Below are 16305 nucleotides of genomic sequence, written 5' to 3' on the forward strand. Positions count from 1 at the left end.
ACTGAAGTTAAACTGTTAACTGAGGTATCATTAGTGTGTGGTCCAACTGTTTTATTTGTTTTACTACATGCTGTTATGATCATTTTATCTTTACTTTCTTTTATGCTGCTATCATTTTACCTCTGTCCTATTGTTGAATTCATGTAAGGCACTTTGAATTATCTTGCTACCGAATTGTGCTATATAAATAAACTTGCCTTGTCTTCAATGAAATATTGAGATAGGACACAAGTTAAAAAGGACAGACAACAATAAAGGGTAAAATGAGAACAGACAGAAAAATACAATGCTACCAAATAGGATACATATATTTGTTAAAAACAGGTAGTGAAAAATGGCTTCAAATTGGTAAAAAGAAAATGTTTTCCTTTTTTTTGAAGGCAGAAAACCATCTCTCTGACATAAGGGTTAGGGTTATTTCATGCTTGAATTATTTAAAGGCCACTGCTATTGGTTTGTCAAGCTAAATAATAATAATGTAATAATGGTTTTAAAGAGAAAATGTAATGAGTCAGACTAAAAAGATCCACGGCCTTGCTTATCATTATTGAAATGTAATATTTATCTCAGTTTTTTCTCCTTTTCTCATATTGCCTGTGAAAGAAAGATCTAAAGAGAAACTACTTCTTGACAATTAGCCCTTTGATTCATGCAAATGAAACCTAACTGACTTGAACTGGAGCATAAAGAGGAAGAGGGCGCAGTTTGTGTGCATGCAGCTGAGTCGTTCCAGGTGATTGTGCTGAGCGGGAACAGATGATAGTGAGGCAGATGTGGTGCGAGGAGAAGATAAGGCAGAGGAACAGAGGAGACGTGTGGAGACAGAGAGATTGCACTTTGCTCTCTGAGGGGAAGAGGAAGCTCTGCGTTGTGCCAATAGGAAGAGTTTGTTCCTCTGCGAGATACAGGAGACAGTGTCAACACACATGCTGAGCTCAATATAGCTGCTGTCACCCGGCCAGGCATACCTCTGTCTCCTCTCCAGCCTGACACCTGCACCTTCCTCAACACCTCTCCTTCCTTGCTTGCGTACCTCCTGTCTCCCCTCTCATATATACCTCTCCTCCCCACGGCCCGTGTCCATCAATGTCACATCCCAGGAGCTAAATTAACTGATCCCTCCTTTCCCAAGCTCTCTCTCCATCTTACTCCTCTACCTCATTGTACTGTATATATACCACAGACTTGACAGCGTGCCAGACGTTGGTTCAATTTAACACACTTTCTGTGTGCCTCCCACCCGCTCCCACATTACCCTCTCTTTCCGACTCCCACCACCCCGGCTTTCATATGGGCACCAGCTACTTTTTTTTTTCCATACTTTACCCTCTGTAAAAAAAGGAGCTTTTTGTTCTTGAATAGCTCCCCTCATTGCCATGGTAATCCAGCAGAAAAAGAGAGTGTGGTTTCTCTGTCTAGGGCCTCTTGGATGAAAATAGTAAGTCACGATGGGTTTCTTTAAGTGGCCCTGAATCTGAGAAATTACTCAGTGCAAATCTGGAGCCCTGCATACATTCATGCATGTGTATAAATATCCCAATCACTCTCTGTCGTCGTCGTCTCCTGGTTGGACTTTTTGCTCCAGTGTCAGCCCTCCTGTTGATCCCCCTCTTCTTCCTTGTCCCTCTTCATCACACACTCCCTTTCCTCTCCTGCTGCACTAACCCACTACTCGCTGTGGTAATCTCATTACTTGTGTGTGAATACCAGCTGGGGGAGAAAGGGAGGGAGGGAACGTGTGCACAGCTGAAAACTGTCTGGAGGCCATCGCTTCAAACAATTTTTTTGGAAATATTTCATTAGGAAAGGCGATAAAGGCAGGCTTGCAGCAGTCATTATTTTTTTTTTTTAGAAATGTTGAAAGGAAGTAGAAAACTTTTTAGTTAGAGCTGTGATGATGAAAAATCCTTTGCCATTTGCCTTTATTAGAACATGCTTTCTGTCTGGTCAGTCTTCTCCTTGCCTGACCTGCCAGTGTCTCAGTATGTTTTCCGTTTTCTGATGATGGATTGAGCAGAGCTTTTTAAGACTTTAAAGGCTTTGGAAATTGTTTCATTGCATAACTTTGCTTTAAACATTCATTGATTTTTCCCAAAAAATGAATATTCCTCTTCACAGAGGCTTTAAATTTGATCCGAATGAGCTTAAAGTACAACTCACATCACTCTAGAGGCATACTTCCAAACATTCTGTGTGGCTGCTCCCTCCTTCCTTATATTGTGGTTTTTATAGGGACCATCAAACAATTTTGAAAAACAAAATCTGACAGCTTTTATGACTTGTGACCCAATGACGCAAAAATGAATACCAATTCATTAGTTTAAACTAAAATGAAGAGGCATACTCCTTTTAGTCCAATCTAATGCATTTTCTATTTTTCTTTTTAATTTCATTAGTTTTTTCCCCCACTAACTTGAAGGTCATGTGATCAACTGACACAAAATGTCAAGTCATTATCCAGTGTTATTAAATTTACAATTTCATAATGAAGGAAACCATGATTTATTTCCATTATCCATTACAAATCATTTAATTTGTCTACCCTTCAGAAAACCAGGCTACGTACAAGGCGGGAGTCAGAAGAGAGCAGCTATCCAAAGTGGAGCTGCTTGGATCAGTCCTACCTTGTTTAGGTCACATCCACGACTAAGCCATTAGTAAAAAGCAGTAACTACCTTTTAATCTAAGGAGGGCGCCAATCAAAGAGCTTAAGACACAGAAGCAACAGCAAATATGCACTACACTGTCAAAATAATACCTAAAAATTATAACAGCATCATTAGACATCTATTTATTTAGTTTATTAGAAAATAAAGTTGATTAAGTTTGAGTAGTCTATTAAGTAAATCTTAAAGGAGAACGTTAAAAAATGTCAGTGATTAGATGAGAAAAGTTGGTAAAGAAAGAGACAACAAAACTTATTGTTAGGAGTGATTATAGAAGCCCTTGACCCAGATACACAAATGCAATACATGCATTTTTGAAAATTATTACCGGTAATTGTTTTCATTACACTTAACAAAGACATAAAAACGTAGTTTGGGGTTGCAATATAGCAAAATAGTAAAAAGATAAAGCAGTGAAAAATCTAAGTGCCACGATGCATGATGTCTGTTTGTTTGGTTTCAATTCAATCTCTTCCTCTTTGTCCTGCCCTTTATTTGGCATGAAAATGATTTAGCATTTTAAAAACAAACAGTCCATCATTTTTAGAGCTGGCAAACAGTTAAGCACAAAACCAAATGTAAAAATGCTGAAAAACTTTGAATGTTCAAAGAGGAACCAGAATAATTATGACTTAGAACCATAAGTTTAATCTTCAGGGAAATTTTAGTAAATAGGGTGAGGCTCAATAGTTCTGCACATTCTGCATTCATCTCACTCAGGGCAGGGTTTTATTTACATTATCATCCTATAGGGTACAAGATGGAGAAAAAGTAAGGACAAGGAGAGACAGTGTGAGTGATGTGTGGCCATGTCTCCTGACTGTTGGACTTGCAAGCTTGAAAATAAACAAGTTCTGCGAAGACAAAGAACCCATTGACTCCCTTGTTCTGTCTCCCTCTCCCACTCCTTATTCTCCACAGCTTTGCTCTTTTTCCTGTCTTTCCCTCTAGGTCTTTTCTTGCTGCTTGTTTCAAAGTGACGACGTTGCAGGGTGAGTAGGCGGGGTATTAACCGCCATCCCGCTGCACTTGTCCTGCTGATGGCTTTTTCTTTGTTTCTTTTATCTGGTCTGTTTTAACTGTCAGTGGCCTTTAGACAGACTCTACATTTCCAGTTTGCACCCAGTTTTGCATGCAATAAAGACAAATGGGAGCCTGTTCTTTGGATGTTTTGATGTCTGAAAATGACTGTTTCGGTGAATTGTTTTTTAAAGTTTGCAAAAGATGTGACATGCATGAATGAATGAGACAAACAAGGAGGAAGTGAGCATGTATTCATGCATGGATTGTTTGTCAATGCACAGACTCTCTTCCCCAGTGGTGTGAATCATCACACACCTTTGTGTACATACTGCATTTCACCTGTATTGGTTGTTCAACGCCCCTTCCAGGAATTACGTATAATCCCTGCCTTGCCTCTGCCGGTTGCAGGAACATGGTTTGGCGTCGGACATCCAACCGAGTGTGTGAATGTTGAGTGTTTGTGTGCCTCCGCCGCCTGCGGTGGCTCTGGTTAGTGGGCTACCACACCCATTGTCCATGGTAATTACACAGACTCAAGCCATCTGGGTTGTAGAGGAAACCAGCGAATGTGTCAGGGCTGACTGGAAGGCCTGGTATGTTGTTGCACCACTGAGGTCCACTAGAAAAAAAAAATATGTTGAGGTTTAAAGACTCTTGGTAATTAAACCCTAAAATATATGTTGTTTTCTAGTAGTTGGCAAAGAGTTTGGTGGTGATGCTGGCTCCTGCTGGGGTTGAAGCATTGATGCAGTCTTCTCATGAGAGATGGGCAGCAAATGGGGCGGGGGGGTTAGATGAAGGTTTGTATCTATAGGAAAAAAAATGTCTGGAGTGTGTTCACGTACACACAAACCCTCCAGTGACAAAATCTGAGCTTTCCCTTTCATTCTCATCGTCTTTCTCTGCAGAGCGTCTGTCTGTCATTCTGATTAGGAACGGACAGAGTCGCATAAGGCTGTGTGTGTGTGTGTGTGGGGGTGTGTGTGTGTGTGTGTGTGTGTAGGGGGGTGACGGGATGGGACATAGAGAGAGTTACAGATGATGTGGAGCCAATAACACAAGGCCCCTGTGTGATGCACTGTCTGTCAGACACGTTACCATGTTCACTTCCCTCACAGCTCAGATCTAACGGCTGGAAATTTTAATTTGATTTAAATCCATATTACCAGAAATTGTCACTATGGATGTGGGGAAACATCTTCCCCTTTGTGGTAAAGCATAACTTTTCACACATCCTTAGTTTTGTGTGAATGATGTTTCACCTCTGCCGTGTCTCCTTATTTGGTGCCTTATAAATCAGTGTGAACTGAGCAGTCCTGTATATCAGTGCTGTACGAAGCAGCTCAAATCCCTCAGCAGGTTTAGGATTTGCAATTCTTATAAGAAATGAAAATGTAAGACAAGACTAGTCTTAATGAAGTGAGGTTATTCAGAGATACCTTCAAAACAATAATCAATAAATTGGCCTCTGATGTTTAATTTTGTTGTCATTATACCTCTGAATAGACGTACTAGCTACACCTGTGCAGTCCAGCAATAAGTATAAATGCAATTCCGTTCCACCGTAATTTTGGGAGGCAGAACTCTGTAAATCAAAAAATGTACGTAGCTCAAAATAACATTTGATATTTTCAGGCAATTCTTGCACCAGCCAGCAAACATGTTACAATTACAGTTTCCTACTTTGTCAAATGTATATGTTTTAATACCAATACATTGAATTAAAAAGTATTTTTTTTCTTCACTATGATTTGATTAATTGTGGAAAAGGGGCAATTTAAAGTATCTTGACCTTGTGTGGGAATGGAAAAGAGCTACATGGTAACTTTGGAGAAGCTTCAAAGATCCACAGCTCAGGTATAAGAATCTCCTAACAGGAACACCATCATCCATGCGCTTTACAACTCTGACCATTAGGGAAGAATGGGAAGAAGCCTCATCTTTGCTACAAGCCAGGACAGTGGTGAGCATGTAAAATGTGATGTGTTGTACAAATGTAACATCTTGAATTCAGCATGCAAACAGTAAAACACAGTGGGGGCATTATCATCCCATGATGATGCTTTTCTTCAGGGACTGGATGAGGGAAAACCTGTTTGCGTCATTTTCTACCAAACCGGTTATCATCTACCCCTGCATCTGGAGCTTACTAGACACCAGTTCTTTTTGTCTTCACCATCCTTAGTTTATGTGGTGTACCAAAGAAACAACAAAAATAAAACCGTTCTACCCTACACACAGTTTGCTGACTGGCCAGAGGAAAGAACTGCCTTCCACAAGAGCTAGGTGTGTGCTTATGGAGAGAGATATCCCAATAAAACATGTTGAAGGGGTTTTTTTCCCATTTAAAATAAAATTTCAAATCTAAATAAATAAATAAAAAAAAACAGTGAAAACATTACCTTGACAAAAATAAAATGTATGTACATTAATTGAAACTGGGGGTCAGGAAGGATAACTGTCTTTATGTCCACCATCTTCCCAGATTAACAAGGTGGCAGCAGTATCATGCTGAGGTTATACTATTTTCCTAGTAACAGTGAAGCTAAATGGATCTGAATACAAGACATTTGTAAAAGGCAGGCTTTTGGAATCTGCCTTCAGAGTAACATTGCAGATATTCAGCTACAACAAAATGAAATACTTAATTTATTATAAAATGACCCGAGTTGGGAAAGTCTTCAAAAAGAATGTCTACAGAGAATTGTTACCTAAAAGACGTGTCAAGTGTGACCCTTTTCAGATCTGTATTTGATAAAAGCTTCTTCTGCTTTGCAATTATGGGCTACTTGCATATGGTGCTTTTGTAAAACCATAAAACCATGTCACGATATTGCACTGATGACTACTTTAATCCTTCATTTCATTCCCCTGTCTAGCTCTACCAAGTTTCTCAGCACAGTCCATCTGTGTCACCTGCTCCTGTCTCTATTTAAACTGCTTGTTCCCAGTCATCAGTGCCAGATTATTCAAGCTTTTGGTGAGAATTCTCTAGCGTACCTGTTTTTGTTCTGAATGCCTGGTCCTGATCTGTTCTACCTTTGAACCTTTGAGCCCGCCTGTTCCTGTTCTGATCTGTTTGCCTGACCTGTCTTCAGACTCCTGCTGGATTCTGCCTGTGGACTGAACCTGGATCTGCATCTTGACTTTGACCTGGATTTTCCATCTGTACCTCTTTGGATCTCTGATCTTCTGGCCTGGACTCCTGCGAACCTCCTCAACTGCAGCTTTGGCTTCACCTTCTGGATAGTCCTACCTTCCTTAGTCAGATTTGATCTGTTCTTTATCCAGTCTGTCTGTTTGCCTTGAATTCTGGCTCCTCTGTTCTGAGCCTTGACAAACCTAGCGGCTTAGAATTAAGTTGGAATTAAAGACTGCATTATTTACAACAAAAATAATGAAAAAATTGTGAAAAAAGGTCACAGTAGTTTTTCCATACTTTTGTTGTGTTTTTAAGTTTAGAGAAAAGTACTCTCAACATTATTTTTAGCTTAAAAGCTAACCTTTCTTTACCACTGTGCTAATTAGAAGAACCTGGTGTCCAATTAGACGGTAAATTGTAACCTTAGAATGAATGCATCTCCAAGATCCAGCTTCTGATAAATAAAAGCTTAAGAAGTACTAAAGCAGCAATAAAAAAATAAATAAATAGAAAAAATCATTAATTAGAAGACAAACATATTGTTTCTGGCCGCATCTCATTCTGGAGGATATGAAGGTCTCATTAATTTCTGATTAAGGTTAAGTTTTAGAATGATCACGGTTATCAGACAATGAAATTATTTCAAAGGTCTTTACTAATAAAAATTGCACATAATGAATCATTTTTTTCTTCAGTCTGTCAGGCATGTAGTGAAACCATTACCTGAGGAGGAGAGGAGGTGGGAGCAAAGGAGATGGAGGCACGGAGAGGTGGCAGAGGCATGAGGAGGAAAGGAAGAGGTGTGAGAGTGAAGAAGGGAGAGTGGACGCTTTGTATGACGGCCAGTGGAGGATGACAAAGAACTGCAAAGAGAGAAAGGGGAGAAAAACAATCAGAGTGCACTAGGAGGAAGCTGAGGAGGAGGAGGAGGAGGAGGAGGAGGACGCAGGTGGGAGAGAGGGAGCAGGTTGAGCGAACCTGCATGTTTATTAGTGTTCAGAATGTACTGTGCTGTAGATTTGTCTGTAAATGTCATCCATGGCACTTGAGTTACAATGGTGGATTCTCACACACGTCTGTAACATGCACACACATAGATGTATTTATAAAGAGACAAATTATAAGACAGGAGCTGCCATCTGTCCACACAGCACTAATTATCTCTGATGTAACCATGTTATCACAAAAAAGAACTCGTCTCCTAGTTCATTTCATCTTCTCTGTCTCTTTATACCCTAAGTTTTCTTTAATGTGATGTTATCTTTTTAGATCTTCTTATCTTTTTATTTGGTACACTAACACATAATGGTGCCTAACTGTTGAGTGGAAGGAAATGGTTTTCAGATATTTTTCATAAAGGCCAAACAGTCTTTGGTTTCATTTCTCCAGAAGATCTTCTTCCACACTCCTGTGATGTGGGACAAAATGCAAATGAAACTTCTTGTCTTTAGTACAACAGTTTTCTGGTGACACTTTCCCACAAGAGCCAGAATAGTGGACAGCGCCATTCTTCAATCAGAGCTGTGCATCGCCATGTGGAGAGAGAGTTATCAATAATTAGAAAACAGTAATAGTTTCCAAACACCTCAGTGCTGTCAGTTAGTTGCAGCTGCTTGTGGAAGAGACATTTTTTTTTTCTGTCATTATTGACCCTTAACGTGTAAAGGTTACTTTCCTTACTGTGCATTTTAGTAAAATCAGCATTGACAATTTTGCAGATACATTGTAGAATATATTTTAGAATATATTTAGGCTTATATATATGTATATAGATTATATATATGTAAAATTAGGTGCAATATTCCTGATTGCAATAGACTTCATTACAGTTTATGATAAAAAAAAGGCTTAAATTTATACATATGAGATTTTCATTTGAAAAAAGTGTTGAGATTTATGTTTTATTTCACATTAATGCACTACTTTGAGTAGGTTTATGATACAACATCCCTCAATAAAAACACTCTCACACAAATGTGAGAGGTTTAAGCTGTGGTAAAAGATTCTGAAAACACTGAGTGAAAAATGTATTTACCTTAACCAGATTTCTAAAATATACATATATATAAATTCTTATTGTGTTTTAGATCCATGCCAGAGGAAGTGACAGACCATCCATTGAAGAAAGGAGGACGGTGCGAGCTGATTGTCCCATTGTCAGCTACAGCGTGGGAAACGCATCACCTAGTTCTGTTTCTGTGGTTGTCCTGTCGTTTGTAGGAGATAGTAGCTCCTAAAACCAAAAGCTTTAGCATCCAGTTGAATGTTTTTTTTCTTTTGGTTTAGTTTCTTATCTGGCCGAGCAGAGTCCGTTTCCTGAGCTGTCAAATAATGGGCAGCGAAGGGAGGACAGATCCTGTTAGTAAATCAGCCCACTGGGGCGCTGCTGTCAGGGGACTCTGTTTACTTTGTTTTACTACCACTGTCTTATCCTGTTGACAGGGCAGGGCAGTGGTGTGTGTCGCTGATGTAACAGTGGAGTCAAATAAAAGCACATGAACACATATCAGGCCTTCATCCTGTTCAGCCAGGTGCCAGTGTTCAAGGGGGCACAAAAGGAGATTCACATCACCTCCCATGTTTGACGCCTCACCCTCTCTCTATCAGCTTAAGAGGAAGCAGAAGGTCAGCGTGTTCGAGGTGACAGGAAGCGTCTGGGTTAAAACACAAGTGTTCTCAGTCGAACAGTTCATGATGAACTTCTAATCATAAGAAAGCAAATTTACAAATTACACGCAGCTGTGATGTGAGGATGCTTAATATGTCCACACCTACGGTGTATGCAAATGATGCTCAGGGTCAAATAAAAAACACTTGTGATGTTCTTGGGTGAAATACAGAACAGAGCTCATTTCTTTGCTTTTTTTTCTTCCTCAGAGAAAAGGCTGGAGAGGTGAAAAAATGATGACTCAAACTTATTTTCAAATAAGAGTGTGTCATTTGGAGTTTCATTGTATTGTATATAGATAACACTTCAGGTTAAAACAATGAATAGAAGATATGAGCCTTAGTAATGGACAGTTTATAAAATACAAAATGAATATGCTCTTTTATTATTTTATGTTTTAGATCTTTTAAATGCATAAGCAAAAAAGATGAAATGAATTGGCTGCAACGACAAAAAGCTGGTATATATACAGGGGCGGAGCTAGATTGGGGGCCAGGGGTGGCCATGGCCACCCTTACCCAATCATTGGCCACCCCTGTGGCCACCCCTATCATTTTATCCCTATAATACAGACGGTAGCAACAGTAATACTCTAAAGTGGAATGCTCTAAATTATTTAAATTTTATTTTCTATATGTAAACAATTACCTGACAACAAAAACCCTGTGGTTAATTATGCACATCAATATACTAACATTAAAGATAAATACAGAATTCATGCTCTTTTCAGAACTAGATTTAGTCTTTTATGGGGTAAAGAGAAAATGATGTCTCTGCAAGTCATCTAGGAATCTTCACTGAAATCAGAGATAAATAACTACTTTAATAATAAGTAATCAATTTATTGTAGATATTAGTACATGTAAATATTAATTTTATGCTGAATGATTCTTAATAAAACTAGGTTAGTAATGACAATAAATAAGATGTTCGCCCCAGAACTCAAAACTAAAAGAATTTTGTCCACTACACCTTTAATTTAGACAGCATGGATTTTTAAATATATGCTTCTATTTCTTAGAAAAGGCTGTAGAAAAGTATAGTTTGTCTTTATTTAGAAAATATGGATGTTGTGATTGTTCATTTTGTTTTTGGAACAGTGTAGATTGACCCTGAGGTTTTGGCACCTATCCACTTTTGGCCACCCCTCAGTGTACATTGGTTATTGCCTGGCCACCCTTATTAAAATTTTCTGGCTACGCCTCTGTATATATACATTCAAATTATACAGGCTTTGCACAGGCTGGCACTTTTAAATAAACATAAAAAAAATGGCTCTCTGACCCACGCCACATAGTCTAGGGCGGGACGGGTGGTTCCTCCATCTCAAGCTCTGCTCCATTAACAGAGGCCTGTGAACTTCAGGGTTTTTCTCAATACCTTACCTGTCCCTAGAACTGTGCATTTCTGGACTGATGTGGGGTTAGCGGCCCAGTGCTTCAATGACCATGACACTACTGTTGCACAACAATTTAGTCTGTTTGTATCTAGAAGTCCCACAGAGTCTTGGCTCTGTCACTGTCTGCCACCTTGAGAGGTGTCTCCCACTTCGACCTGGGGGTCTCCAGTTTGTATTCTGCACAGATGTTTCTGTAGACCATGTAAACAAGCCTGCTGGAGCTCTTTATCTAACATTTTGATTGTGAGCAGCACTTTGAGGCAATCACTGTTTTCTGTATTCTGGAAAAGTTCAGTAAGATCTATTGATAGGTATGTTGGTCCACTGTTCATGAGCAAGGTACCTTAATTTGTTCAGTGATTATTTTTTTTAAATAAATAAAAATAAATATTTTATTTCACTAAATTATCATTTAGTCATTTTGTTATGTATTTTTTTTTTCATTTTTGTGTTATTTAAATTATTAGTATGAATTGTTGTCACAAGTACTTGTGAGTGTTGTTGAAAAAAGTAAGTTTTCCTAGGAAATCACAGAGCAATGCAAATATAAACTGGGTAAACAATCAAGGAACAATATTGAGTTTCTAAGAGCAACCTGATTTACATTTATTAAATTAAAAGGTGTGGGTGACAGTATAAAAATAAGATGCTGCATTAAAAGGTCAATAGATGGTAGGTGATTTTTATACATTGATGAAAGTTCAGTGTGAAAGTTTAATCCATACAGCTGAAAGGATACAAGACGCTGATGTTTATTATTTGATTTACCAATATTTATCAGACTTTTTTTAAATAGTTTTTAACAAGAAAGATAATATTTGGTTAAAAAATAAATAATAATAAAATAATATATTTAAGAGACTGTTTACAGACATAATTATTGGGAGATTTTTGCACAAATCCTTGGGTGCTTTATTTTCTTAAGTTGGTTTTAATGTATATTTTTTTGGTATGTTCTATTGCCTTTTTAATCTGCAGCTGATAAACTGTTAAAGGTCATGTGGTGCATCTTATTAAATAAAAATGTGACGTGTTATACTGGTCTGCAGTACATTGCAGGGCAGAAGCAAAACTTTGCAAAACACCCCAGCTTCATAAAGCATTGCAGAGCATCACAACATGAAGCATTTGTGTTAATTATTTCAAACAATACATGTTATTTATTTATTTGTAGCTAATCTAATAAAAGCAGTCGTTCCAACTGCTTAATAAAACAGAATGAAGAGATTAAAAATGGGCCATCTGAAAACCAAGGTCGGTGGAAGTAAAGTTGGTGGTGGGGACCTTTGCTAAGGGCCTTATCCAGGCTTTATCGGAGGCAAACATAAAGCTTATAAAAAAAATAAAACTTTTTTAGTGGAAAGGAAGTGATTTTGTAACTTTAAAAGTTGGCAGCGAATTCCCTTTGAAACGTTCTGATTTCAGTATTAATCACCAACTGATGCTTTCATGTAATCTAACAAGTGTAATTATGCTGATATGAAAAGGTTTAATTATCTCTGACTGACGCAGAAGAACACAGCGAACCGGCCTGCTCGCGCCTCTCTGTTCGCAGCGTTCGGATGTGATGTCAGCACGGCGGAGAGCTGAAGCCTGTCTCCCTGGCAACGCAGCGTGCGGCAGTGACGCCAGCGCGGGCCCCCCGGCTCGTGGTGAGTAGGCGTGACTCGCGAGTTTAGCCCCCTCCCTCTTGTCTCTTCGTCAGTGAGGGCGGGGCTCCAGCCAAGAGAGAGCGAGCGAAACACGACACCCCCGAGGAACCGAGCGAGGCGCGCGCGCGCGTGGGGGGTTGGGGGAGGAGGTGAGCAGCGCTGTGAGTGGAGCTCTAAAAAGTCTGCGAAGAAACACAGGTTTGCTTTCTAACCTTCGTTTCTGACACACAAGTAGCAGAGCTTTGAAGGCGGACCGAGCGAAAGATGCGACCGGGACGGAGTAAGCAGCTCCCGGACAGTTAACCAAACTCCTTCCAGAGGAGGAGCGGACGGTTTATCGGCTGCCTCGAATCGGGACGGTTGGTTGTTTCGCCCAAAGCGAGTTGAGCGGATTCAAACGCTCCCTGCCGAGCCAGCAGCGACTCATTTTGGGGGCTTTTCAGTTTTCTGAGAGCGGACGGTGAAAGTGCGGAGGGAGGGGGGGAGTCTCTGCTCACAGAGCCACTTCAGCTCCCTGAAGGAAAGAAAAGAAAAAGTTTTCGGTGCGTCTTAATCAAGTTTTCCAGCCTGGGAACCGGAGTGGGAAGAAAAGAAGAGAGAGAGAGACTGACTTCTCCTTCCACCAGCAACTTTGTGGAGTTCCTCCAGTTTAAGCTTTCCTATCCAGGCAGAATGAAAACACCTGGAGATACTGGTGAGTTGGCTATGATTGTTCACCATTGTCTCTGTTGTTTACTCACTCAGCAGGACTGCCAGTGTCTGATAACTAACTTCCATCGATGATTTAGAAAAACAAAGAGAGCCTGTTGATTTATGCTGCTCTCACATGTGCTGCTGCAGCTTTCTCAGGATTTAGTTCAGTTTGGTGCAGGTTTGGTACTGTACTCTGGTCTGAGAGGAAGTGGTTTCACTACTGTACACTTTTTCTCTTCTTTTTTTTTTATCCAAATGCTACCGTGTCGCCGTGACAACCTTGTTTCTCCTTCCGCAAGATTTCAGATAATTAGCAGAAAACAGATCCTAGAAGCACTGAGGTGAACATATCCAGGAAGGTAGAGGAATAAAACGAGCTGGCATTTATTTATTTTATTGTTAGCCTGTCAGTTTGCTGAGGTTAGGGGTGGGTGGGTGGATGGGGGGGATTCCCAGCAGTCAGCTGAGGTCTATGTGTGTGTTTGTAATTCCCGAAATGCTTTCATAAGTTTTTTTTTTCTTTTTCTTGCTTCTCTCTATCTTTAAGTTGGTGTACATTTTCTCCAGAAATAAGGAAGTGGAAGTACCGTCATGTGTTTCTTCTATGAAGTTTTGCTCTTTCTTTGATCATTGTCAGCTACTTTTAATTTCCAGAAGTCTTTAACTATATTTTAATAAAATTTTCATAAGAGCTGCTAGTAGAAACAAAGAGGAGAGATGAAAAAGGATTGGAATAAATAAAGTTGCTCTATTGTTTTTTTCCCCCCAGTGATTGCAATAGTTAGGGCTTATAAACTTTATTGATTTCTAATAAAAGCTTGCAGTATTCCAAGAATTGAATTTAATACCAGGATTGTTTACTTTGTTTCCAAAACACTTGATCCTTTCTACATTTTATGAGGTCATTAAAGGAACTTTGAGTTTCTATACTCTGACTTTCCTACTGTTTTTTAGTGACTGGATTAGTTAGGGACCACTTAATAACTTCTAATAATAATGGTTAAAAGGCTTTTGTGAAAAATAGAAGTATAATCTAAAAAAGAAATTAGTTAAATGATACCCATGTCTTTTATTTATGTATATATGTATGTATGACGTTTATTCTAATGTCTGTCTTGTGCAAAGACTTGAAATCTGTAGCAAATATTTATATATTTCCTACAGTCGTTTTTATACCTTTTGTGAGGATTGCAGAACTGATCGTTATCTGAATGCACTACATCTTTTTATTTGGATTATAAAAATATATTTTTTACTGATTTAACCTTTTGGATTTTCCAGAATTTTATATATATAAACATTTAAAGTGACTTTCACAGTTAAAAATCATCAACAGAAATTATTTTGTAATGAATAATAAAATTGTTCAGCTTCAGTTGTATACAAAATAAACATTAAATAACGTTATGAAATTGTGGAAGTCCGATTCAAATTTTAAAAAATGCCTTATTATCCTAAAGGGAAATTAAATATCTCCAAATTTATATATAAAACGTTTTAAATAAGTTAGAGGAAAAGCTTTAGTAGGGTAACCTTCTTCCAACCAGCCTAATGTAAAATTTCAGCAACGGGTGAGGGAGGGGTAATTCTGCCTTTAATGCTTTATTTTTCCTTCATTTCTCTCCAGTCTTATTGAAAGGGCAAAACTTTGGGAATAAGGTGCCTAAATGGTTAAAAAAGTTGTTTTATTTCATGCCGGTAACCGCTCCTGTCTTTGTATAATTATTCCAAAATAGTTTTTCCTGTAGGAAATTATTGCCATTTCTTTTTGTACTTCCTAGGAAGCATTTCTTGCATGATCACATGCATGTTTGACTGACAATCTGTGTAGGACCCTTTCCTCCTGGGACAGCCCCCCTTTCCCTGCCTCCTCTTGACTCCCTCTGCACCCAGCCTAAGCCCTTCAGCCCTCAACATTCCAGCGTACACACACCCACACTCACCCACACTCATCCACTTCAGTGGCCCAGAGGAGACTGCCGTGACATCCCACCAGCACTGCTAACTGCTTAACAACAATAAACTCTGTGTGTTGTGTGGCAGCATATAGCCAAAGGCCCTAAACTTGTTTGTTTTTAGGGTTTGAAGTATGTTATTGATTTGTTTTTTCTGTTCTCCTGCTGTTCATGGGGCCGTTTAACATTCAACCTCACATATTTGAGCCTTATTTATGGTTTTATTAAGCCTATTTATATTTGTTTCAAGAAGATAAGTGTATTTTTATAGCATCAATGCAGAACACAATCTCATCTCAAATAGCCTTTTAGAAATAAAACCGTTCCAGTGCATATCTGCTTATAAAGTAATGTGGTTTTAAATGTTTCCACTTCAGACTGAGATTCACTGATTCAGTCACATACTGTTCTGTTTTAATTCGTGTTTGAATAGGATACAGTTGAGATCAGTGAAAATGCAATTGGTAAAAGGTTATATATCTTAGGCAGCTTTATGTGTAGAAGCACTAAACCTGCGTGCTAAAATAAAATAAAGAAACTCTTTAGCTGGCAAATCTATAGCAATTTATAATGGTAAATTAAATGTTCAATCTAATAAGGTTTTAGAACAACTACAATTATTTAATGGAATTCATGAACATAATAGAAGTTATAAAAAGCTCCTAAATTGGAATTACTTGGTTACACTGAAATATAATAAAGATAAATAAAAAAAAACAGCATTTCATGCTCTAAGTTACATAAACTGTGTTTTATTTTTAGTACTATTTGGCGAACATAGTCTGGCTAAAAATCTGACCTCCGCAGTGCCTTTTAACTCTGGGTTATTAAAGCTGTTGATCTGCAAGGTTTTTCCCGCTTCTATCAGATCTCCTGCTGTTTCCACATACGCAGTCCCTGCTCTGTTCCAATCCCACCTTTATGTATCATTTTGATTAAACAGAGTTGCAGGATGTGGATGAATAGTGTGCAAGATAAAAAAAAATGTAATCATTCCTTCCTCTGTGGGGATGTTAGATGTGGGATTATGTCCTGTATGATAATCTGCTCACTCTGTAGAGTTTAACTTCCTTTCTGTTAAACGCTATACTTCCTTTTAACATGTTT

The 16305-nt window shown here is 38.7% G+C and overlaps 1 protein-coding gene across 1 annotated transcript in view; it reads left to right on the plus strand.

Moving 5' to 3' along the window:
* Window positions 1-12665: 12665 nt before the first annotated feature.
* Window positions 12666-16305, plus strand: part of erf (Ets2 repressor factor) — a 62366-nt gene continuing 58726 nt past the window's right edge. Inside the window, exon 1 of the mRNA XM_015401584.1 lies at window positions 12666-13244. Coding sequence (XP_015257070.1) covers window positions 13223-13244 — 22 coding nt within the window. The 5' untranslated portion in view covers window positions 12666-13222. The remainder of the gene's footprint in view (window positions 13245-16305) is intronic.

Source organism: Cyprinodon variegatus, unplaced genomic scaffold (assembly GCF_000732505.1).
Source record: "Cyprinodon variegatus isolate N-32 unplaced genomic scaffold, C_variegatus-1.0 Scaffold1234, whole genome shotgun sequence".
Lineage (NCBI taxonomy): Eukaryota > Metazoa > Chordata > Actinopteri > Cyprinodontiformes > Cyprinodontidae > Cyprinodon > Cyprinodon variegatus.